Genomic DNA, 27,532 nt, shown 5'->3' with positions numbered 1-27,532 from the left:
ACCATTCCAACTTCTGCATACTACTTTGTTGCTTCATTTGCTTTTTTTACAACTTAGGAAATTTGGTCACGTAACAGACATTTACTAATTTTTCAGTGTAATATATTCTAGACACAAAAATGTAAAAGACACAAGTTTAATGAATTTCATTACCCAGAAAAATATTCAGCCAAATGGGAGTGACTCACTTGTCTAGAAAAATGAAATTCTTCATTACAAATCTGATAATTAACATCTGTTAGACTAACCACATGTATAAATATTACTGGAAAAAGAACAATCATCTGTGCTCAGTAGGGCATGGAGGAGAGGGAACCTCAATGAGTGCACAATAATGAATATACATATATAACAGGCAGACACATCGCTTACAAACAACAAGGAAAGTCTCCCGGCAGTGATGTGAATCAAGTGCTGACAGTAATAGCATCTGCACCACCTCATGACACAAAAACAGAAGGTACAGGGGAGAACACACACATTTACACCCACCCAGGTGTGTCAGCAGGCATTAAAGTGGTCACACATTTAAAAAAAGACACAAGTGCTTGAGAACTGGTGCCCACCCTTGCATTGGGTTGTGGTTGGTACTGACATGAATGGAGCAGAGTAGAGATGAGTGAACCTCGAGCATGCTCGAATTCATCCAAACCCGAGCGTTTGGCATTTGATTAGCGGGGGCTGCTGAATTTGGATAAAGCTCTAAGGTTGTCTGGAAAACATGGATACAGCCAATGACTATATCCATGTTTTCCACATAGCCTTAGGGCTTTATCCAAGTTCAGCAGCCACCGCTAATCAAATGCCGAAAGTTCGGGTTTGGAAGAACTCGAGCATGCTCGATGTTCGCTCATCTATAGAGCCAAGCTGTTGTACCAAACGAAACCTATGAACAGGTGTGACGCGCTTTTTGGAAAAGAAAAAAACAGCCATCTTTTACTATTCCGATACACTTCGGAACCACATAACCCACTTGGTACTGGATGCTATCTTGCGCCAGCTAACAGGAAAGCAAAAAAAAAAAAAAAAACCTAGAAAGGTCTCCCAAATTTAAGCTGTTATAGGAGAACTTGCCAGTAGGGATGGTCCGAACAGAGTTCGGTTCGGGTTCGTACGAACCCGAACCCTCGGTAATGATTCCCGCTGTCTGCTCGCTCCGTGGAGCGGGAGGACCGCCTGGAAAACTGGGATACAGCCACAGCCATAAGCTGTATCCCAATTTTACAGGCGTTACTCCCGCTATATCCGCCCGCTCCACGGAGCGGGCAGACAGCGGGAATCTGCTGCCGAGCGTTCGGGTTCATACGAACCCGAACCTCGGCAGGTTCGGACCATCCCTACTTGCCAGCAATCAACTTTTTTTCTGCAGTACGATCACAATAGAAAAAGTATTATATTTTGATGTGATGTGTGGATGTGGCAGGTAGGAGTCTGACCGCTGGGACCCCTACCGATTGTGAGGATGGAAGCACTCTGCAATGTTCGAAAGCCCCATAGAGAAAGAGGCATAGGCTGCACGTATGCAATGCGCTCCATTCATTCAGGGTACAGTTTTCCTTTGTTCTCGTGATCAATGGAGGACCCAATAGTTAGACCCGGCATTGATCAGCTTGTTATCTCCTATCCTGTGGATAGGGCATAGTTTTTGGAGATGGTAATACCGTTAAAATGGGGACAGTCACCATGTAAAACTTTTGCTATTTCACAGATATATATCGGTCAGCGGCATTCAGTCTGCAGTTAATCAAGAGAACAAGCTGAGAGAAGTCCATAGCGTGTTCTCTCCCAGCTCTGTGTTACGTGACCAAATAATAGTCTGTGGGCCCATCTTGGTCACATAAACCCAGATCAGGGAGAGAGGCATGCTCCTGATCAGAGCTGCTGAATGAGAGAGCACTACCCTAGCGAGCGGACACAACTTTTCAGTCCTGGAAATGCAGCCAGCACACGGACCATGTTTCATGGATTGAACACAGTCAGGTGCATGCGGATAGTAATCTGCAGAACTAGCTGTTTGATGAGAGCGCTGAGAGTCAGACGAGCAGTGATCAACTGATATTGTGACAAGACAAAAATGCTGTCGCTAGTTGTGTCACCGTCACATTTATTACAGTCGCGTAGACCACTTTGTACTGACCAAATATTAGTTGGCTTACTTAAAGGGGTACTTCCAAACCAACTGGTGTACAGATAGTAATGCAGCATAAAAGCCTCTGATATACCACTCATGTTGCTCTGTTATTTTCAACAATTTACCAGATTTACAATGGCTGCTGCACCAGAATTTTGGCTCTAAACGTGCAAGAATTGTTGTACAGGGCAAGTGTGACATATTTTATACATAGCACATCAGAAAGAATAAGAAAATATGTTGTGATCTATGAGGAAAAAGGCCATGCTCAACTTATTATGCAATGTTACGTGCCAAAAATCACTAAAATTTCATGCACAGTTTTTGGCTTAAAAGGGTTCTCTGGCTAAAAAAAAAACATTCAAATCAGCTGGTGTCAGAAAATTATATGAATTTGTAATTTACTTCTTAGAAGAAAATTACAAATCTATATAAATTTCTATAACCAGTTGATTCGAAAGAGAAAAAAATCGAAGTACTCCTTAAAGCCAAAAACTGTGCATAATACTTTAGTGATTTTTGGCACACAACATCGCATAATAAATTGAGCAAGGCCCTTTTTCTCATAAACCACACATATTTTCCTATTTCCTTATGTGCTATGTGTACAATATGTCACAATTGCCCTGTACCACAATTCTAGCACATTTAGAGCCAACATTCTGGTGCAGCAGCCATAGTAAATCTGGGCCATTGTTGGAAATAACAGAGCAACATGAGTGGCATATCAGAGGCCTAGTCTTTCAGGGTTATTACAGTATCAATACAATTTTTTTCCTGAAGGAGCAGTAAAAAAAAAATATATATATATATAAAAAAAAAATTGTTATGTTCACCTACCTCCCATTCTAATCTGCGGTCCCCCATTTCTTGATGTTTGTTGCTGTTACTGAGAAGAGACATTTTAGCCAGACTTTGGTGGGAATGGTAGGTCCTGATGAGAAGTCTCAGGAGTAACAAAACTACAAGCCATGGCGGGCAGGGGACCACCGTAGGTAAGTATGACTTGTTTTTTATTTGTACTGCTCCCCCAGAAACGTATGAATATTTTTATATACTGAACTATACCTTTAAACTGGCCATGGATTTCAGATTGTTAGCAGCTACCGATTTCCCAAACACAAGCACACTCCGCTTGGCTAAGCATTATTGTATTCTTAATAGGGAGAGAGGGGGAGGAGTAAACTGCTGCCGGATAACAAAAATAGCTTAACACTTTTGGGAACAAATGGGTACAGCATGTCGAAACTGCACTGCTTGATTCTTATATATTGCGTGTAAGCCGGGGGGGCCCCATAGACATTACATGACTGGTGGGATTCAGCCAGCATTAGGTAATGTGTAGGCTCAGTTTTGGAATCAGTGTCAACAGCCTTCATGAGACAAGTAGAAACAAGAAAAAATTACAAAAGAAATAAGAGGGGGATGGGTATGTCACAACAGGGGGTATAACAAGGGCATATGTGAAGTACACGGTTAAGATGTGATATTCAGTAGAAGCGGTATTCAGAAGTAGCCCTGGGTGACAGGTATGTATATTGTTGTAGCCTTCATGTCAGTATTATCCTGATGCTACCAGCTGCACCATCCAACAGGGTCCTAAAGCTCACACCTCATCTCTTCTCCCCATATATTATTATTGATTCAATAGTCATTTGGTCTAAAAAAAAAATCCCAAGGGGACCCAGTAGTGGTAATACAGTGTTCCTGTCCTGCGTCATTTACATAAACCACTTTAAGAATGTTAAATCCCTGTCCGCTTATTGCAGTTAATAACCTCCTCCTATTACTAAATGTGCATGTGAAAATGAGCTGGTAATGTGGGGTTCCACGCGGCAGGACACTGGCGATGGTGAGAGATGGCCTGTCACTGGTAATGTCACAGAAAGGGCCTGTGCATTTGTAGCCAGAGAGGAAAATTAATGTTGTCTGCGTTGTCAAGTCTATAATTCACTCCTGGATCCTTTATGTTGCACAGCAGCAGATAAACCTGATGGATGTTATAGCAGAGGGACCGAGGTCTACATGACACTAGAGGACTTTGTCTCCCCTGAGTTTAATTGCCAACAAAAATATGGCTACTGCCTCAGAGAGCCTGTCCTGCCGCCATTTATCTTAGTTATTCTACAAATAATTGGAACAAGGGCGAAGGGCTCTGTTCTCCAAATTATCTTTCCTATTCCAAAATGCAACAAGCTGAAAACAAGAGGAACATAAAAAACCTATACAATATAAAACAACGCAGTTACTTGTTCCACCAGAATGAGTGGTAGGGCATTAAATGTGAATACAGCCCCATTCCAAGGCCATATCAAATCAAATGGAGATCAAACTTGGGGCCCCCATTCAAAACCCCTAAAAGTGGCTGTTACCTGTCTATGTTTTTACAAGGACCGAAACAATGGCTAGCACAAAATGCTATCTCTTGGCGAAATTAACATTTGGCCGATGACTAATCCATGTGCTCTATTATTATTCTGACATGAGACCACAGGGCTGGAAGAGGGGGCATTGTAATAACCAAATTCCCATGACTCTACTCTATCCAAAGACATTCCATTAGTGACATCATCCTGACTTTAACCATTTTAATCTAGATTTATACTCGTAACAGTCTGAAATGACTTTGGCCAAATGGCCGTAATTCCCTGTTACTATGAGCTGTAAATGGAGAATTGGGCTCATTAGGAGAGACGGAGTGTTCTTTACCAGCAGATAGATGTACGGCGTGGTTACTTGCCTGGTGTTTTAAGATATTTTTTTTTTCTTTTCGAAGTAAAACTATTTTAATCCATCTGAACTTGGCTTACTGTTCAATAAAATATGCTTTATTGGGTTTCATATATTCAAGGCTTGATTCAATTTACTCGGTTATGTTCTTTTTATACCATGGAAGGTACTTTCAGCTGTAATCCAATTCTGTGTGTTTTTTTTTTTTTTTTGTTTGTTTGTTTCATGGTAGATGAGGGGGGAGGAATATCTAGGAATATAGGAAGAAAAAAAAACATAGACCTACCAGGGAGGTAAAAGTATGCTATATGTAAGGCAGATCAATAGCTGTATATTCTGCATAGATAAAGATACTATATATACAGAATAAATGTGCTCACCGGTATGCAGCATTTTATCTTCACTTGACTATACACCCAATAAGACTAGGATGATTAGAAATTGTCATATATCCTTTAATAATCAATAAGTAAGTATGGGGAGCTTAAAGGGATTATACCAAGATAAAAGTTCATGCCCTGACCACAGGAAAGGGGATAACACTCAGAAGTGGGCGTTCATTCAATGTGAAGCTACTGAAAATTACTGGTGGATGCTTTTGACCAGTGCCCATAAAACAAAATCTAGAGAACGTTATGCTATTGATGAGTGTTATCCTGGGGACAATGTTGAATCACAGTGTAACTATCATCTTTTACAGGAAGCACCGTATACTGTCAAAATCCTGCCGCCATGCTTCCTGTGCAGGGGTGCACCGGAGACTGAAATCTTCTGGCAGTGTACACAAAGCAGTCAACGGCGCTACAAGAATTTTGACAATATACCCTGCCGCCAGCAAAAGATGATAGTTACACTTTAAGCTCAGCACATTGCCAGCCTATTGAGTCCAGTGCACTCCCGTATTATGTTGTGGTAGCAGAGAGGTGTATGTGTTGGGTACTTGTGGAAGAGAAACGTCGTTCAGCTCTAGTCCTGCCCCTGAAATGTATAGAATGAGCCCTGGTTATTTGCAAGCCCAAAATACAAAGAATCAGCTACTGACTTATGACATGGCATATGGACTTGTCCACAGACATCATTCTGTTCTATGGTATGTGACTTTGTCATAAAACATTGGTCTATAACCCTTCTACTGCAACCTCAGATCATTTTATTTTATAATATTCTACTGCATGAGAGTGTTGAGACCCCAGAACGGTCCATACTCAAGATGATCCACATAACACTACTGTACTTACTGCCAAGTGGGCTATCCTTTCAGACTTGCTGAAAGACTATGGACCCACTATAGCGGAACTTGTGTCACACCTAAAAGAGCTGTAATTCTATCTAGAAATTAATATTGGTCTGCGCATGTTTTTTGCAGAATGTCGACAGGTTTTATTGGGTTTTACTTCATTACCAAAACTAGAACCTAGTAAAAGACCAGGCTATTCCAATGGCGGTTTCATTATTAAAGGGGTTATCCAGCGCTACAAAAACATGGCCACTTTCCCCCTACTGTTGTTTTCAGTTTGGGTGGGTTTTGAAACTCAGTTCCATTGAAGTAAATGGAGCTTAATTGCAAACCACACCTGAACTGGAGACAACAGTAGGGGGAAAAGTGGCCATGTTTTTGTAGCGCTGGATAACCCCTTTTATGCCTCACACACACCTCTTTAATGCCCAGGTCTATTTTCATCTGGGGTATTATGCACTATCCTGTACATAAATAGGGCATAACTAACCCAGATGAAACACCCCTAAATGTTCTGATGTGTCCAAGAGAAATTTTCATGGTTGCCAGCAGGGCCCTATACACTTGGACATCAGATTGGCAGTACCACTAGGCCATGTCTCTCTGGATTCAATGGCTAGGCCTAAAGATGGTAAAAGACCCTCCCATGATGTAAATAGATAGAGGAAGCATAATGTGCCAATTATACAAAACTACATACTACTTCCTATTTCTCTATCTTATTTTAATCTCCTATATTTCATTACACACAGCACAATCTATATAGATACTAACATTGTGTCTCCATTAGTGTTGGTCAAGCATATTGCTTGATGGAGCTTGGTGCACCTTTAATAACTTGACTAATAGCCATAAAGGTCACCAATCTCTGCAACATGCTAATTGTCATTTTAACACCATACAATCTTCCTTTAAAGAGAACAAGTAAAATAATATCCGTCCCCTTCTATGAATGAGGAACGTTACCAGGGCCGTTTCTAGTGGCGGGGGGCCGGGCACCCTCTCCCCCCGTCCCCCGGACCTCACCTTGTGGCGCACTCCCCGCCGGGCCGGCCCCTCCAGGGGCGTTAAGGAGCTGTGGCCGCCGGATTTCTTGCAGTACAGTGAGCTTCCGGCACAGGCAGCCTGCCACACACTGTCCCGTAAGCTCACTGCTGTAGCCCCGCAGCGCCCGGACTTCTCTCCTGTTTGGCGGTGGACATGTGACGTGATTACGTCACATGTCAGCTGCTGAGGAGAGGAGAGAAGTCCGGGCCCTGCGGGGCTACAGCAGTGAGCTTCCGGGACAGTGTGTGGCAGGCTGCCTGTGCCGGAAGCTCACTCTACTTGCAAGTTCAGCTGCCAGACGCTGCTGCAGGATCCAGGACAGGTGAGTGTATTTTTTTTTCTCATAAATGCTGCCAAGTGGGGGCTACAAAGGGGCCCATACTATGGAAGGCTACACAGGGGGGAGGGCTATACTATGGGGGGCTGCTCGGAGAGGGCTATACTATGGGGGGCTACTTGGGTAGAGGGCTATACTGTGGGGGCCTACACAGGGGGGAGGGCTATACTATGGGGGGCTGCTCGGGGAGAGGGCTATACTATGGGGGGCTACTTGGGTAGAGGGCTATACTATGGGGGGCTACTTGGGTAGAGGGCTATACTATGGGGGGCTACTTGGGTAGAGGGCTATACTGTGGGGGCCTACACAGGGGGGAGGGCTATACTATGGAAGGCTACACAGGGGGAGGGCTATACTATGGGGGGCTACTTGGGGGAGGGCTAAACTATGGGGGGGCTACTTGGGGAGAGGGCTATACTATGGGGGGCTACTTGGGGGAGGGCTATACTATGGGGGGCTACTTGGGGGAGGGCTATACTATGGGGGGGCTACTTGGGGAGAGGGCTATACTGTGGGGGGCTACTCAGAGAGAGGGCTATACTATGGGGGGCTACTTGGGGGAGGACTATACTATGGGGGGCTACTTGGGGGAGGGCTATACTATGGGGGGCTACTTGGGGGAGGGCTATACTATGGGGGGGCTACTTGGGGAGAGGGCTATACTGTGGGGGGCTACTCAGAGAGAGGGCTATACTATGGGGGGCTACTTGGGGGAGGACTATACTATGGGGGGCTACTTGGGGGAAGGCTATACTATGGGGGGCTACTTGGGGGGAGGGCTATACTATGGGGGGCTACTCGGGGGGAGGGCTATACTATGGGGGGGCTACTCGGGGGAGGGCTATACTTTGGGGGTCTACACGGTTATTACTATGGGGGGAGCACAGGTGGGATTATTACTATGGGGGGAGCACAGGGAGGATTATTACTATATGGGGGCACAGCAGGGGATCCTACATACAGGGGGCAACCCACATACCTACTTGACTTCACTGCACATGACACAAAAAAGGGGAAGTTGTTGTGAAAGTGCCGAACCTAAGATGTTTGTCTGGCAGGTTCACAAGAGATGAACTGTTGCTGCAAGAAATCATCATGGAGGTCTGAGCCAGAAGAAGAGGAAAAGGAAAGCTACGCCTCAGATCAAAGAAGACGTCACCTGTGAGTCGCTGAATTACTTTTTTTTTTTTTTGGGGGGGGGGGGGCTTTTAGCAATATTCGCCCTGTAGTCTAAATTACCTAGAAACGGCCCTGAATGTTACACAGAGCTCATTCAGTATGGAACATTATATAATATCCTCGGAGTCTTTCCATGCTTGCTGACTCCGCACATATATTTCTATACATTTTTTGTGACGCTCAGTTGGCCTTAAACTGACAATTTTCCTTATTTGTATCCAGCCTATGCAGGGCTTATTTCCATTTTCCTGAGGTTTGCTGGATTTATGCAGATCAGCCACTTATGTCTCTGCGTTTGACTAATGCCGGCTTTATAATTACTTTGCAAACAATGAGCAGCATTAAAAAAAAAAAATAACAGCAGCAAAAAACAACAACATCAATTTACCTGAAGACGCAAGCATGAAAGAGATGGAGAGGGACCTCGCTGCCATGTAATGTATTGGTTTATGGTGTCACATGAAAGGCAGGGGAGCTCTCTGCGGCCTCTACAGACTTCCACTGTTATAATGACATGTGACAGATGAAAGCTATTCTCATGGTGATGACATATGTCCAATGCCACAGTGCAAACACAGGAACTTAACACCTAGTTTATAATGTCAACTGTGCACAATGATGGGACTTACGGCTGCTGCTGACAGCTCATACAAGGCACTTACTATATACACAGATGCTCATAGACCCTGCTTCATGCCACTGTCAGGGGACTAGGAGAGGGCAGGGAAAGATTTATACCCTGGTCCAGCCAAATGACAGAACTAATGGATAGGCGTGTACACAGGAGACATAGTAATCCAGCATCAGTGGGATCCCTGAACAATATGTACAATGCAGTGGAACACTTGACAATATTGGACATGGCAGGAGACCTTATGTTTTATCATCTGGCGGAGCCATGTATACAGAAACTCAGGACGGGAGATTACCTTATCTGTGTAGATGAAGAAGAGGGTAACCACAATGAGCTCCAGTAAGAAGATGATCAACAGCAGGATGAAGAACTGAAGACAAGAAGAAAAGAAAGCCGGTGTTATTGGGTTTTATTACATAAAGACATAGAATAAGGTTGGGACATATAAAACATTGGACAATTTATATCATGCTTCACTGGGACATTTCCTTTAACACGTGTCCTGACTATACCAATACTTGTCTGAACTACTCAGATACCTGGCTCAGTCGGACTCACAATTGGACTGTTTAGCATCCTATGTTAGGGTAGCTTCACACGTACCGTATTGCTGCGTTTTTATCGCAGCGTTTTTGGTGCGATTTTTACATGCGAGTTTTGATTTTCACATGAAAATCATGTGAAAATCAAAACGCACATGTAAAAAACGCACCATAAACGCGTTAAAAATGCAGCGATACGGTACGTGTGAAGGCACCCTTAAAGGGAATTTGTCAGGACCCGACCCGAGCACTGACAGTGTGCTTTAGGTGACACTTCACTACCAAGCAGGTTACCTTTGCCTAATGTGTCCATGGAGGCGATGCAGCACAATTTCAGTTCTCCTACTCTAAGAACTATTGCGCACAGACCAGGTCAGGTCCTGGAGATGACAAATTCCCTTTAAAACCTTACATTATATTTAGTTTTGCATACAACCTCTTAACATGGCTCAATCTTCTTTTTTCTTGTTATGTCGGCTGCATATGGCCAGGGCCGTTTCTGTCGGCAGATTCTGCGCCCCTGCAGGCGGCGGCAGACAGCAGCCCTGCAGCCGCTCACCTGTCCTGCCGCAGCCATCCCGTCCCGCCGCCAACGCTTACCGCTGTCCCGCGCCGTCAGTCAGCAGCTGTCATCGCCCTCCAGCGAGTCGTGAGTGCCCGGGGTCAGCGGGGGCCGCGGGGGGTGCAGGCGCGGGTGATTCGGTTACGGCGGGGGGGGGGGGCTTTGTGAGGGGGCGGCCGCCTGAGGTTTGCCTCAGGCGGCAGAAACCCCAGAATCGGCCCTGCATATGGCACATTTGTTCCTGTCCTATTACTGAACTTTTAGGTGAAAGGGCACTGAGTTATCCTTGGTTTTACCTCCTCCTGGCACACTGACACCACAAATACTTCTATGGGCACCTATAGTGGCTACATTGGCTACATAAGACACTAGCATTGAAAGTGGCATACTTGTGGTTATGTTACATTGGGGCCAAGCAGCTTTTAGTTGTGCCTCTATTTAGCCTGTAATACCATATCTATGCTGCAGGTACCCCTACTGTACAATTGTTTCCATGTACTTTCATCTATTCTTCCATGTCCTATCTATACCTAAACTCCATCACCATTTCTCAGCCTTAAACCTACTGTCTTGGGGTTACAATTCACTTTAACTACTTTTTATTCAATCACTTGGCAAAATCATTCTATCTTAAGAATAGCATTGCACCCAAATACCCTGCTGGCCATTCTACCTGCACTCTCTGGCATTTATCCTTATCCATTATCACAAACATCCATTCCTGTCTACAGAGCACTCTCATACAGTCAAGTAATCTTCTCATTATTTAGTATTGCAGGTATGACCAACTTTTTAATGGGGCTCTCTGGGATTAGAAAAAAATATAGTTTCTAACAAAAAAAACACCACCCCTGTCCTCAGGTTGTGTGTGGTATTCAGCTACATTTATTTCAATAGAACTGAAATGCAAAACCTACACCCAATCTGAGAACTGAGAAATCTGAGAGTGGCACTGTTTCTTGATGCCTGGATAACCACATTAAAGGGGTTATCCAGCGCTACAAAAACATGGCCACTTTCCCCCCTACTGTTGTCTCCAGTTCAGATGTGGTTTGCAATTAAGCTCCATTTACTTCAATGGAACGCTTCAAAACCCCACCTAATCTGGAGACAACAGTAGGGGGAAAGTGACCATGTTTTTGTAGCGCTGGATAACCCCTTTAAGGCTAGGGCTACACAATGAATCACATTAGTATGACCAGGAGCCACCACATTGCGTTTCTAAAGAAGCCAGGATGGATTTTTTGCAACTGTGCAGTTGCAGTCATACTGTGTTCCCTAAAAATAAGACAGTGCTTTATATTAATTCTTGTTCCCAAAGCAGCATTCTGTCTTATTTTTGGGGGATTACTTATTCCTCTCTTTCCACCTGAGGGAGAGGGGTGAGTGGCACCAGACAAGCACCGGGAGGGATGGAAGGAGGTGATCAGCACGGGACAAGCACAGGAAGAGAGGGAGGTGAGCGGCACCAGACAAGGATGAGGAGGGAGGTGAGCACCACGGGGAGGGAGGTGAGCGCCACGGGGAGGGAGGTGAGCGCCACGGGGAGGGAGGTGAGCGCCACGGGGACGGAGAGAGGTGAACAGCACGGGACAAGCATGGGGAGGGATGGAGAGAGGTGAGGGGCATGGAGGGAGGAGGTAAGCAGCACCAGACAGAGCATGGGGGGAGGGAGATGAGCAGCATGGGACAAGCACGGGGAGGGAGAGAGGTGAGCGGCACCAGACAAGCACAGGGAGGGAGATAAGCGGTACCAGACAGAGCATGGGGAGGGATGAAGGGAGGTAAGCGGCACTGGACAAGCATGAGGAGGGAGAGAGGTGAGCGGCATGGGAGGGAGAGACATGAGGGAGAGGGAGCAGCGCTGAGAGAAAGAGGTGAGCCACACGGGACAACCACGGGGAGGGAGGGAGGTGAGCGTAACTAGACAATACACAGGAAGGGATGAAGGGAGGTGACCGGCATGGGACAAGCACAGGGAGGGAGGTAAGCGGCACAAGACAGAGCATGGGGAGGGGGGCCTTACATTCAGGGGGATGTCTTGCTATAGGATAGTTGGTAGACTAGTTGGGGTGTCTTATTTTAAGAGGATGTCTTATTTTCGGGGAAACGCGGTAGCAGCTTGAGACCCCATTCACTTGTTTAAATGATGGAGTCACATGACCAGAAGCACAATATGGTAGTTCCCTGTCAAGCAACTGGGATTCACTGTATATACCTAGCCTAAAGGACACATAAAATATCTTGTTTTATCACTGCAGCTCTTGTTTCTGTTAACTTACTAGAGAGCAGTGACCTTGCCTTCTCCAGCTTGTTACTTTCCCTTTGTCTTTATATGAGTCACCACATGTGTCTGGTACACTTAACATAGAGACTGGAATTCAATTAGGAATAGTGGTAAAAGTAGGAGCCATCGTATACATATATTCCTGTGTTTACAATATACAACGCCAGAGGCACTACTCTCCTCATCCCACAAGGCCTACACACAGAACTCTTATTATTTCTACCAGACGTCAAGCTCCCCTGGCTTTCTTAGATTTCTATACATCTTACTTAGTGACATAATACTTTAAACCACACATGGAGTTAAATATGATTTTCCTTTCAAGAAAAAAGACTTTTTACACCCAAAGGAAAGGGGGGTAACTTCTGGCAACTCTGCACAATCTGTTCCTGGAAAGCAGGCAGGGGATTTTCTACATGATTATATTAGGTAGAAAAGCAATAAAGACATAATATGTTCTCGCAATGCCCTTGTTCTCTTACTTCTTCCATCTAGAAATTACATTTTACACGATCCAAGGAGTTTCATTAAGAGAGGAAAGAAATCAGCTATGTGCTTCCTTAGTTCCAATAACTACATGGAGGCGATGAGATGGCTGGAAGCGTACACATAGAATATCCTACTGGTGAGAAGGGACAACCCTTTATGATCTGCTGTCCGGGATAAAAGACAGGGACCATTATATCACCAAGAGATTCCCTATTCTAGACAGCAGGGTAACGGAGAAGCACACGCCGCACCATACAATACATGTCCCACTGATTCACAGACAATAAAGACAGACTTTGGTGGGTAATAACACGGTACCATGGGGTACTGTTCAGACTTTATTGTCTTCCCTGCATTTCTGTAGATATAGTTATATGCAGTTTTATACTTTTTATAGATGAAGCACCAGGCGTGCTCTAACATAACTCACAGCAGGGGGGGATTATTAGTGCTAGTGCTATGCAGGGCCGGCGTTAGGGGGGGGCAAAGTAGGCACTTGCCCAGGGCCCCCATCCCCCAGGGGCCCCCTAGCCCCTTCCTTCATTAGTGGAGCAGGAAGCAGAGCAGCACAAGCAGCTCCCCTGCCCCACTAATGAACGAAGGAGCTGAGCTGTGAGGACGGAGCGCCCCTCCTGCAGAGCTGCCTGTGCCCTACAGAAGAGGAGGAACGGCAAGCCCAGGTAAAGAAATAGAGGGGGGGGGGGTTAGAGGGTCACGGAGACTGGGGGCGGGACTTGCGGCCAGGGGGCGGTGCTTACGGCCGCGGGTGGGCGGAGCCTCGGGTGTCTATAAAACAGTAACCCCCTCCCCATATACTAGCCTAGCGAACAGTATACAGGAAGGGGGCAGGGGATCTTGTATGATGCAGTCCCCCCTTCCACCATATACTGTTCAGGGGCCTCCTCCCTCTGTATCTATGGGCACCAGGCCCTGAGCAGTACATGATGGAGGTGGGTGCTGAATCACACAGTATCCTGTATGATAAAGTACCCCCATATCTCTCCTCTGCTCTACTACTACCCCCAATACTACTCCTAATACTGCCCTACTATTACCCCCAATACTACTCCTAATACTGCTCTACTATTACCCCCAATACTACTCCTAATACTGCTCTACTATTACCCCCAATACTACTCCTAAAACTACCCTACTATTACCCCCAATAGTGCCCTACTACTACCCCAATACTACTCCTAATACTGCTCTACTACTACCCCCAATACTACTCCTAATACTGCCCTACTACTACCCCCAATAGTGCCCTACTACTACCACCATCAATACTACTCCTAATACTGCCCTACTACTACCCCCAATAGTGCCCTACTACTACCACCATCAATACTACTCCTAATACTGCTCTACTACCCCCAATAGTGCCCTACTACTACCAGCATCAATACTACTCCTAATACTGCTCTACTACTACCCCCAATACTGCCCTACTATTACCCCCAATACTACTCCTAATACTGCCCTACTACTACCCCCAATAGTGCCCTACTATTACCCCCAATACTACTCCTAATACTGCCCTACTACTACCCCCAATAGTGCCCTACTACTACCACCATCAATACTACTCCTAATACTGCTCTACTACTACCCCCAATAGTGCCCTACTACTACCACCATCAATACTACTCCTAATACTGCTCTACTACTACCCCCAATAGTGCCCTACTACTACCACCATCAATACTACTCCTAATACTGCTCTACTACTACCCCCAATAGTGCCCTACTACTACCACCATCAATACTACTCCTAATACTGCTCTACTACTACCCCCAATACTGCTCTACTACTACCCCCAATAGTGCCTTACTACTACCCCAATACTACTCCTAATACTGCCCTACTACTACCCCCAGTAGTGCCCTACTATTACCCCCAATACTACTCCTAATATTGCTCTACTACTACCCCCAATAGTGCCCTACTATTACCCCAATACTACTCCTAATACTGCCCTACTACTACCCCCAATAGTGCCCTACTATTACCCCCAATACTACTCCTAATACTGCTCTACTACTACCCTCAATACTACTCCTAATACTGCCCTACTATTACCCCCAATAGTGCCCTACTACTACCACCATCAATACTACTCCTAATACTGCTCTACTACTACCCCCAATAGTGCCCTACTATTACCCCCAATACTACTCCAAATACTGCTCTACTACCCCCAATACTGCCCTACTACTACCCCCAATACTACTCCCAATACTGCTCTACTACTACCACAAATACTGCCCTACTACTACCCCAATACTACTCTTAATACTGCTCTACTACTACTCCCAATACTGCCCTACTACTACTCCTAATACTGCTCTACTACTACCTCCAATACTGCTCTACTACTACCCCCATACTGCCCTACTACTACCCCCAATACTACTCCTAATACTGCTCTACTACTACCCCCAATACTGCTCTACTACTACCCCCAATACTGCTCTACTACTACCCCCAATACTGCTATACTACTACCCCCATACTGCCCTACTACTGCCCCTAATACTGCTCTACTACTGCCCCCAATACTGCTCTACTACTACTACTCCCAATACTACTCTACTACTACCCCAATACTGCTCTACTACTACCCCCAATACTGCTATACTACTACCCCCATACTGCCCTACTACTACCCCTAATACTGCTCTACTACTACCCCCAATACTGCTCTACTACTACCCCCAATACTGCTCTACTACCATTGCTATTATTACCTCCACTCCTGATACTACTACTACTCCCAAAACTGCTACTCCCCTTATCTACTACTACACCCCTCATCTTATATGCTTCTACTATTGCTACACCCCTTATCCACTATGCCTATACTACTACACCCATCAAAAAATAAATAAAAAAAATCGAGAAAAGAAAAAACAAGATTTTATTTTTTGCCCACATCACCCCAGCCCTAGGAGATGCTATGTGCTGGGGGCGGGGGGGCATTTAACTATCAGTGGAGATGCTATCTGCTGAGGGGGCAACTATCAGTGGAGATGCTATGTGCTTGGGGGGGGGGGGACAGGGGAGATGCTATGTGCTGGGGGGGGGGTAACTATCAGGGGAGCTGCTATCTGCTGAGGGGGCAACTATCAGGGGGCTAGCTAACAGGTGTAAAACCTACAGTGAGATGCCTCCTATATTGGTGGATACTACATACTGGGTGGTGGAGGTAACTACCAGGAGAATTACCTACAGAGGGATACCGACTATATGTACTATGGAGGCACAGAGGGACCTATCTACTATATAGGGCACAGAGGGGTCTTATTTAAGGTCACAGAAGATCACCCCACCTCGAGCAGCGCGCCAACCGCTGACAAAAAAGTATCGGGACCTTAAATTGCTGCTACAATGTTTTAGCATTTGGGGCCCCACCTTCAACTTTGCCCAGGGCCACATTTTGTCTAAAACCGGCCCTGGTGCTATGGAGCAGTGATACTTTTAGGCCCTGATACTGTGACCTAGTAGCCAAAGGAAGGCCTCCAGCTTCAGAGTAGTAGAAGATAGTTTATTCCAATCATATTAAAATACAAGGACATCGATCTGCTGTGCTCAGACTTACTTCATTATCGTTATCATATGTGCAAAGTCATTTCTAGACACTTTTTGTATTTTTGCAACTTGATATAGGCTTCCTCTTGCATGGTTGGTCACACATTTTATGTTACTGTCTTGAGGGAGGTGTCCGACACCACCCCATGAGTGGGAGTGACAGTGAAGCCAGGTGCTAATTTACTATGTATATAAGCATGTTCATCACATTATTTGGTTATGCCATGACTAAGAAGCGTAGCACCGAAACACATTGGCGTTTGCCTTCGGATATCGATGTCCTTGTATTTGATATGAAGGAATAAATTACTTAGTCTTTATCTTCTACTATGTTACTACAATGTTACTGAATATTATATATATATATACATATATATATATATATATATATATATATATATATATATATATATTTACACTAGTTAGCCTATTCCAGAATGGTGACTGTAATACAGAATGCATCCAGTGCAGAGTACTTGTTCCATAAAGGTTCCTGGCTCTGTGCAACCCTCACAGAAAAGAAGGTGGGAAGAGGCCCAACACACTCTTTGTAACAAAGGGGTTGAAGGGGTTGGCCACTTTATAGTAAAATTGTTACTCTAAGCACTTACTGACAGCAGCTCCCTCTGTACCTCATAGAGCTAAAATTAAACGCCCCTCCTCCAGGCTGTGCCATCCTGGTCTGTGGTGATTCTGTCTATTCTGCCCTGTCCGCTGTATACTTCTTAGGCATATACAGGCTCAGTGAGGGACACTGGGGGGATGGGCCATGGTCACATGTTCCTCCATGTCGGCCACCTTATGGACAGAATTATTACGGAGCAGGACAGCACAGCCTGGTAGAGGGGCATCTGATTTTAGCTCTTTAAGATACACAGCACAGTTAATAATACTGTACTCTGAACAATTTTACTATAAAGTGGCCACCCCCTTTAATCACTCCGCCCATCAACCCTGACTCCTCCCCTCGTTTCTGTCTCCCTCCACAACCCACACATCACATTACCTCATTCAAAAGGATTCCATTACTATACAGTTTTATTGTGCAAACAACATAGTTGCCAGCCCTGTCTCCATTGGAGTCATTGTAGCAAGAGCTGCTTTCTCCTGGTTTCATACCACCTACATCACTCTGTACATTCCTGTACAGCACTCCAATGTGGGCACTGACTATGTATAGCAGGAGCCGCTCTCCACTACACTGGTGAATGGGTGGCGTGGCATTATTCTCACTCAACCTTCACAGTGTCCTCAACAATGAAAACAATTTGCTGGCAAGTCCCATCTAATGCTGCTCACCTTTAAAGCGACTCTGTACCCACAATCTGACCCACTGATTGTACCTTCGAATAGCTGCTTTTAATCCAAGATCTGTCCTGGGGTCTGTTTGGTAGGGGATGCTGTTATTGTCCTAAAAACAACTTTTAATCCAGCAACGCTGTGTCTAGCAGCCGGGGCTTACATTAATATATGGCACACCCTCTCTCCCTCCTCCCCACCCTCCTTATCATTAGGAATGCTCCAGGCAGATATCTTCCTATTCCCCACCTGTGTGTATAATGAACATGGGCTTGATCGTTAATACACCTGTGCAAAGCTCAAACAGCAGTAAATGTTCCTGGATCATTCCTAATGATGAGGAGGGTGGGGAGGAAGGACAGAGAGGTGGTGCCAGCCTAATGCATATACAAATGTAAGCCCCGGCCGTTAGACACAGCGCTGCTGAATTAAAAGTTGTTTTTATGACAATAACTGCATCACCTGTTGAACGGACCCCAGGACAGATCTTGGATTAAAAGCAGCTATCCAAAGTTACAAGTGGTTTGGGGGGGACAGATTGTTGGTACAGAGATGCTTTAAAAGCCTTAGCAAGCTATACGATCATCCAACCACATGGTGGCAGTATTTGGGTTACAAACTGACACAGTGCAAGCTAAGTATTGTATTGGGGCAGAATTACAGGAGCTTGGGGCTGACGCCGTAAGACAGTGAGGGATCTGGCCATTTTTTTAGAAAATAAAAGCATTAATGCCAAAATCAATGGTATGCCAAAATAAGTACAGTGGTGCCTTGGATTACGAGCATAATTCGTTCCAGGTCCGTGCTTGTAATCCAAAACCACTCTTAAACCAAAGCAAATTTTCCCATAAGAAATCATAGAAATGCAGACAATTGGTTCCACACCCCAAAAATAATGATTTATTATTCTGATTAACATGTAAAACTAATGAAACAAACACTCAGAAACAGCAGAATATGAGATATTATAAGTTACTGTACAGTAATGGAGAGGATGGGAAACACAAGGGCTGACAGAGACTGCAGGGAGCATGAAGGAATAAGCAGGACATATGTGGGCACATACATGGAGCGCTCTCTGTCTGGGGAGAGAGGGGTTACAGCTATGGAGTGATTACCTCCACAGTCCTGTCCCCTGATGCAAGCCCCAGCCTGGTGGATTTGCTATGATTTGGAAGGTGAGGGAGACTTCCTGGGTCATAGTACAGAGCTGTAGACCCCGCTATGCAGGCCATGCCTCTCCCCCACTCCCCCTCCCACCCAGTACAGGGAGCTCTTAAACCAAAGCAATGCTCTTAAACCAAGTCACAATTTTGAAAAACTGAGCTCTTAAACCAAAATGCTCTTAAACCAAGTTACTCTTAAACCAAGGTACCACTGTATTATCTAGCAGTACTTATATTTCTAAAGACATGAGGGGGACAACATATTTGGATATTGTTAAACAGAGGGTTTTGCTGGGCACCATATCCTGGCCTAGGCAGCATGCTATAACTTGTCACAGATCTGGTCTCCATGTTTGAGAAGCATTGCTTCGCACCATTTCACGATGACCCTCTTTGACTCTTGTGTTGTGAACCGCAGAGAACAAAACTTTAGATGAGAAAACAACATTGTTCTATGTACTCTCTAAGCACTGATGGCTTCTGACTAGAAAATGAAATGTTTCTTTGAGAATGGGGTGGAAGCTGCTTGTCTGTTATTGAAAGATGTGTCACAAGTTATAATAGAAATGTGCATCCGTAATCCCCACCTCTTCCTTGGGTGCATCACAGAATAACCACACTTGTGCCGCTGCCATCTCTGCGGTGCGTACACAGATAGGAAAATCAATTTGAGTTCCCGCTCAAAGCCTCCTGGGCGAGCGGTAAAGTGTGTTTTTATTTCCTGCTCTTCCCTCAGCTCCTGACTTCTCTTCTGTAATATTTCATGCTGCAGTTGCTCGGCGTTTGAGCTCGGAGGATTGAATGTCACACAGCTGGCATCCTCTGTAAGATCACTGTTAACCTTTCTGCTCCGCGTGCTGACATACTGCAGATAAAGGGGCAAACTTTGGGTAACGGAGGACAATCCCGTCTTTTTTAGGTGGATCAATACTCAAAAATAAAGGACTTTATTAACCCGAATGAGAACAAATAGCAATACTTAGAAATGTTGCAGTATTGGGGGAATGGTTTTACTTACTTTTGTGTTTACCAGAATAGTGGTGTGCAATTTAGAAAAACAATTTTCATATTCTGTAATAGGGAAATTCTAAATTAACGGAGGACTGTTCTTCTCCAGGATTACACAGACCACCTACTGATTTGAATATACACTGAGGGAAACTGAACACTTAGGCCAGCTTCACACGTACCAGATTTGCTGTGGATTTCACGCTGCAAGTTTGCAGCAAAATCCGCTGCAAATCCTGGTACTGTGATCTTCAATGGGGTTACATACCAGCAGTGGTATTTTTATTCTGCTACGAGTATTTAACGCCGGCCCCTTTAACACCCCACCACCTGCAGCATACGTTACCTGCTTGGCGCTCCGGCTGCATCTGAGGCTCCCGGCTCCCGTAGGCCCCGCTCAGCCAATCCGTGCACAGCCCTGCCACAGTCACCGATCGGCTAAGCGAGACCTCCGGGAGTCTCATATGCAGCAACAGATTAGAGCTGATCAGTGGGGTCTCTGCAGGGGTAAAAATCTTCTATCAAGTAAGGACTGTGCAGAGAACACCTTTAACTGGGAAAATACACACTGTGCACACTTTGAACTGGAAGTGTTTTGCCAACATCTTGTGAGACCTTATATTCAGGTATGATAGATGCAAACAATGATCACATGACTGGCCAGGATAGAGGCTAGATTGTGAAATCTACCCATTGTCACATGATCTTGGTTAGATGCATGATGGCATGGTGACATCATTTGTTTGTGGCGTTCCCTGGGACATACTTCCTACTGATCACATATATAGGGAGGCATTTATCACGAGGTGCGTGATAGCTATTTTCCTGAGGACGCTGTTGTTGCAGCGAAACACGTAAAAGGGGCTATTACTTGGGTTTAAACAAGCGATCACATCGTTCTCTGCTGAGGGTAGACTCTACATTGCACCATTTCTCCCGTCTGTACTACCAACAGTTTATATCAGAGCATTGTAGATCATGCTTTTAACTTTCTTCTATGCACTCTACTATATATTTCATTTTAATTTATGAATTGGTTATTACTGTAACTATTGAGACCCCCAACCTGCCAATAGAGGGTCCAGTATATATGTACATAACTGGAAAAATGTGATGAAGGCTAGGGCTACACAACAATAGCAGTCAGTGTAACCAAAGATCATTGGTAGCATGGCAATTTTTGTGGCCAAAAGACAAACCCAAGCTGCAGGCCCTAGCAAACAGCAAGCTAATGTATGAACAGTGGTTTTACTCTTCTTGCTCAATGGAGTTTAGGGGCAGCAATAACGGATTTATTCATAGGCTCTGTAAGGCTGACCCCAAGGTCCTTTCCCCAGGTCTTTAAAAATGTGGGATTATTTGCATCTTCTACTGCTCCCTTCACATTTGCTAAATGTTTTACTAAAATAGTTGAGTACAAATATGTCCCGTTTTGTTTCCCCCATATGCCTGACCTCAGTTACCAGATGTATTTCTGGTGCTATACTGAACCCTTACACATGTCAGTATAGCACCAGAAATGCATCGGCTAAGGCCAGGGTTCTCTCTCCAATAAAATCTTATACTTGGCGTATCTGTGCTGGGTGGATTGGAGGGTTTTGTTGGATGTGATGAGTGAACCTCGAGCTTGCTCAGGTTTGTCTGAACCTGAACTCTTGCCATTTGATTACCGGTGGCTGAAGAAGTTGGATGAAGCTCTAAGGATGCCTGGAAAACATGGATACAGCCATAGGGCTGCATAGAGGTTCTTTAGCCACCGGTAATCAAATGCCGACAGTTCAGAGTTTAGCATGCCCGAGGTTTGTGCATCTCTAATGTCTACACTTGATGGGGTGCTATTCTTGCACAGGAGAAGCAGTGGCTAACAGTGAGCTTGTTCCTCTCTCATGTACAGAGCTCATGCCCCCTACAAGCTATAAGTAATATGCAGTCTATAGTGAGCTTCCATATGCATCTGATGTTAGAGCTTTTCATCTCTCAGATCCTGTAGGAATCATCCCATGTAATATTAATAGTAGGCAGGAATACCACTGTATTACATTATTGGGTTTCCATTAAACATTACAAATTACAAAATTGGCTGGACAGACAGAAGATGACTCATAGACCCCTAGAGAGATCTTGTTTTTCAGTGGAAATATCCAATATATGGCAGAGCTAAGCGCTCGTCCTCATTCTACCTATGTGTATGATATCAGCTCTATAATAATTATATTTTTCAGCTCACTCATTTGTAGCCGTTTACAGGCCTGTTCATTGCGTCTTGTTTTTCTCTATTAGGAGGACGTCCAGCACTATACAACTCCCACCCGGCGGTGTACTTACGCTCAGCAGTAGGTATTTGTTCTCTTTAATAGCACCGATGCAGCCCAGGAATCCCACGATCATCACGATAGTTCCTGTAGCTATTAACAAGTTGGCAGCAGACAGTGAAGGAAAAGAGGAGGAGAGCGTGGCAAAGTTCCCCTGCGTGACCGCCAACCAGATACCGACTCCAAGGATCCCACATCCTCCGAGCTGCCAAGACACAAGAGAGGAGAAATGATGATAAACCAGTTCTGTATGGAAGAACAGTCGGAAATAGACATACATTCACTGCGGCCCCTGTTTAATCATTCATTAAGGCCCAGTCATTTTATCAATACAGCTTTTTTGGATTGGGGGAAGAAACAGTGAAGTGTTAACTTCTAAACCAAGTACATGGCTGCAAAGCAAACTTGTTCCTCCCACGATGTTTGTAAAAGTATTTGTAAAGTACAAAGAGACGCAACAGGGACCCAGCAGTAACACAGAGTACATCCACTTTCCGAGGTGTTTACAGCTGTCTGCTAAAAGCCAAGGTGATCAATACCGTGCCGTCCAGGTAAATACTGAGGGGGATTTCTGACATCAAAGGGGATGATGGCTACACGAAGGCAAAATGTACAGTTTTAGACGGTGAAATAAAAACACAGCAGAATTACTACACCGGTGAAGCCATCATGTCTCTACTTTAAGAGGCAAAGCATTCAGATGTAGCAGTGTTGGGTATGTAAGATGTCGTACAGCTCATTATGATATCCTAACCAAGCCTTGGTTTTCATAGAACTGCAAATAACATTGGACAAATCTGGAGCACTGTAGTACAAGCCATGCATCAAATGTATTATGTGCTATAGACATGTTTTACATCTTCCTTGAAAAGTCTAGAAAATGGCCATTGCTAAGAGGAGTTGTACGCTGACTCGACTGTCACTTAAAGCGACTCTGTACCCACAATCTGCCCCCCCCCCCTGGTTGCTTGTACCTTCGGATAGCAGCTTTTAATCCAAGATCTGTCCTGGGGTCCGTTCGGCAGGTGATGCAGTTATTGTCCTAAACAAATACTTTTAAACTTACAGCCCTGCCAAACTGGAGTATGTGTGCCCTAACTTTTCACCAACCCTCCTTCCCTCCTCCCCACCCTCTTCATTATTAGGAATGCTACTGATACATTTTCTTCATGCTGAACATTGCACAGGTCCTTAAAAATCCAGCCCATGTGCCGGGCTGCCACAGGTGGGAAATAGGAGGCAATCTGCCTGGAGCATTCCTAATGATGAAGAGGGTGGGGAGGAGGGACGGAGGGGGTGGGCACAGAAACTCACGTTGGGCACAGGGCTTCAAGTTTAAAAGTATTTTTTTAGGACAACAACTGCATCACCTGCCGAACGGACCCCAGGACCGATCTTGGATTCAAAGCAGCTATCCGACGGTACAAGTTTTTTTTTTGGGGGGGGGGGGGGGTCAGATTGTGGGTACAGAGTCACTTTAAGCAGGAATAGGGATGGGTAGGGGAGTAAGGAGGCGTTACAACCCTTAGCACTCCCAGAGCTTGGAAATACATTTCTGACACTCTGCGCCAGACATTAAAAGCATCTTCCTACATGGGAGAACAGGCTCATAGAAAAAAAATTTACATGGCCGGACTTGTCCTTTAAAGTAGTTTATATTGAAGGCAATACATACTCTACCATCCTACTGTAGTGGGCAATGTTCGGAGTTAAAGGTATACAGTCATTATACCTCGATTGCAGACAACTAAAGATGAGTGAACCTTAAGCACATTGTGGTATTTGATAACCGGTTGCTGAAGAAGTTGGATGCAGCCCTAGGAATTCCTGGAAAACCATTGGTCGTAGGCTGTATCCATGTTTTCCAGGTACCCTTAGGGCTGCATCCAACTTCTTCAGCAACCGGTAATCAAATGCCACAATGTGCTTAAGATTCACTCATCTTTAGTTGTCTGCAATCGAGGTATAATGACTGTATACCTGGTGGGCATGGGGAGAGGTAAATAAGGATTATGTTCTCCCCTGCCCCTACCGCCTGTCAGATCTTTATCCAGGGCCAGACTTCTCCTTTAATCTTCCAATAAAGTAGTATTTTTAGTGATTCATTGTCCAAGGTTTACTACTGCATATGCACCAAAAAACTGACATATCTGCTTTGCACCACATTTATTATGAGTTTTAGACACTTTTGGGCCTCTCCCAACGAAAGGGCATGGCCCTGGAAAAAAGTGGCCAGAAAAAAAAAAAAGGGAAAAAGGGGTCTTATCAAAAAGGGGTTTGACTAACTGTAAGTGCCGAAAACAGTGCCAAAATGTTTGTGCCCATTTTTATATAGGCACTGTTGTTTCAACAAACTTTCCATAGATCACTAGTTCAAGCAATTAAAAGAAATTTTGGAATATATCTTATCAGACAAAAATGCTTCTTTCTCCTGTTATCAAGCATCCTCCCTCCTCCTCCTCCTGCTAGACTGTCTTTCAGCACATGTAGCTGATTGTGGAGCAGATCATTCACTGCTGGGGTACCCTTCTCCTTTATTACTATAGAGCTGTGCATGTCACATATAGTAAATTCTGCTCTATGCACAAATCCTGATTTACCCTTTATGAATGTATAAACAACAGAAAAATTTATAATAAGTTTACACAAATCATTTATCCCTCCATGAATAGTCAGCTGAGATACAGATATAGCTGACGGCAAGAACAGCTAATTGCAAGTAGTAACACCCAGCGCATTACTGGCTTATCCCAACTGTTCCTCACAAGAGGACATGGCTACTGTTTGCATCTAATGCAGGGATTTCGTCTTTAGCGTGATTTTCATGAAAAGGATTATCAACAAATCCGAGTTATAAGCTACTACAGCAAGAGTGCAATGGAAACAAGGTAGACAAAAAGATGCATCCCACTACTACAGACAAAGATGTGTGCTGTGCCTGGGACATAAAACAAGAAGCCTGGAAATGCTGAATGCTGTATAACAGGATCCTAGAACTTGAGAGGTTAACAAGTAATATAACTGCAAACAAGGAAACTGTTTGACTTGAAGGGGGAATCCAGCGGGCGGGGCATTATTTTCCTGGGACTGGGGAGGAGGTGGCTGAGGGAAAAGATGTCCACTCACCTCCCCGGACGTCGTTTCCCTCACCTACCTACTCCCCGGTGTCAGGAAAAAATGCCCCCCCCCCACTGGAGTACCCCTTTAAAGAACATTTTACCCTTTGATCTAACAAATAATCCTCTTCAGCCTAATAAAACTATTGTTCGGTCTATTTTTAACAGTTTTCTTTTAACACCCCCCCCCCCCCAAGGGGCCTTTTATAAGCATTCAGTCAACTTTTGACATTGGTGGGTGGGGGGCTGATCACACACACCCCGAGCATCAATTATGTGCAAAAACTGTTTAAATGCCATAACTGCTATTGATTGCAGAATTTAAGTTCCATGACATCAGAATGATCTCAGATCTTGGCCATTAGCAATGGCATAGCATATAGCAGCTGGCAGCCACCAGGTATGCTGCTGACTTGGCTCCTGGGCAGGTACCAAACTCCCTCACCCAACCCTTCATGTTGTGGTTAAGAAGGCGTGAAATATTTAGATTTATAAATTTTCTAAAATTTTCTTCAACTGGTCCACAAGCGATTATGAGACCATACCCTTTATCTACATATCTATTATATAGTCAGTGGCGCATCCACACGATTGGGATATACATGCTGATATATTGTGTATTCTCTTTCTCCTGTGTAGCGGCACCCTTAAATAGCACCAACATATTTCACACTAGAGTTGTAAATCCGCACCGCAGATGTGTGATTCAGCTGACGTTTTGGATACATGCTGTAACAAAGATTTTGCTAAACAGTAATAATAACAGCCTGACAAAAGAGGAGGGAAAAAAAAAGATTTATGTAACCATGTATGGGGCAATCATTTATTGGCTACTCTCTTTAAGGGACAATCCAACCCCACCTGACCTTTCAATGTCTAAGAGACAGGGGGGACTAAGAGAGAGAGGGACTATCCCTGGGTTTTGCTGTGGGCCATAGGGTTTGGTGTTTGTATCCCCATCCATGCACTTTCCCTCCGTCCAATTTCCCAGTTCCTTGTTTGGTAACACAGTAGTTCCTGTAGTCAGGAGACTCTGGCAAAGGGTTCCTAATACACAACAGCAAAGTGGAATGGGACTAACTAGGGCTTGACCCACTGTCTGCAATGGACCTGTAGCAGCCATACAATCTGCTTCTGTAGTATGCATGCCTACCTACCTACACTTTGGAAATTAAAGTGTACCTCATGTTTTGGCCATTCTGCTGAAGAGATGTAAAAGTAATGAGGAAGATGTAGCTAAGAGGAGCAGACAGTTAGCCTAGACAACATAGGATGCAGCTTATTTTCCTTAGAGGTGTCAAGGTGAATGGACAAGCAGTGTTCCCTTGCCATCAATGCTGGAGGGAGACAGAGCAGAACTAATAACCGGAGAACTGGAGCTTCACATTAAATGGCAACCTAACCACTGACTATGGGGTTTGGGCTTCCATAAAGCTAAGTGGTGCTTGGGGATCACAGATTTCACAGAAATAACTCTAAATGTGTCAGATCATGTTCTTTCCCTGATGATTTCTCCTCTAAGTTTGACTTCTTCCTTTCCATTTTCCCCCAGACTGTGAACCACCCGACAGCCCGGAGCAGCTCATTGTCAAGTTATTAGTCCTATAACCAGGCAAGCAAATAATCAGATCTGAAAAAATAGAAATCATTAAATAAAGACGACGGCTGGATGAGACAAATATTGAACACATGGCACATAATTAAGTGAAAATGAGATGAAAATGAAATCAACTCGGTGAATCGCGGCGAGAAATTCAATGTATTGATGTGCAAAAAATGAGACTGTAAATACACTAATTCTATGTATCCTGTTAGTTATTGTGGTCAGCACTATGGGTAATGCACCCACTCAACATCATGTAACATA

At 44.6% G+C, this 27,532-nt stretch overlaps 1 protein-coding gene across 5 annotated transcripts in view; it reads right to left on the bottom strand.

Annotated features, from left to right (window-relative positions):
* TSPAN4 (tetraspanin 4) overlaps window positions 1-27,532 on the bottom strand; it is a 422,638-nt gene that overhangs the window by 36,060 nt on the left and 359,046 nt on the right. For all 5 annotated transcript variants that reach the window (XM_069965625.1, XM_069965626.1, XM_069965627.1 and 2 more), the window contains 2 exons: window positions 22,563-22,754; window positions 9,591-9,665 (listed from right to left, as the gene is read on the bottom strand). In XM_069965625.1, coding sequence (XP_069821726.1) covers window positions 9,591-9,665; window positions 22,563-22,754 — 267 coding nt within the window. The remainder of the gene's footprint in view (window positions 1-9,590; window positions 9,666-22,562; window positions 22,755-27,532) is intronic.

The sequence above is a fragment of the Dendropsophus ebraccatus genome, chromosome 4, assembly GCF_027789765.1.
Source record: "Dendropsophus ebraccatus isolate aDenEbr1 chromosome 4, aDenEbr1.pat, whole genome shotgun sequence".
In the NCBI taxonomy this organism is placed as follows: domain Eukaryota; kingdom Metazoa; phylum Chordata; class Amphibia; order Anura; family Hylidae; genus Dendropsophus; species Dendropsophus ebraccatus.
This window is presented reverse-complemented; position numbering and strand designations above follow the sequence as displayed.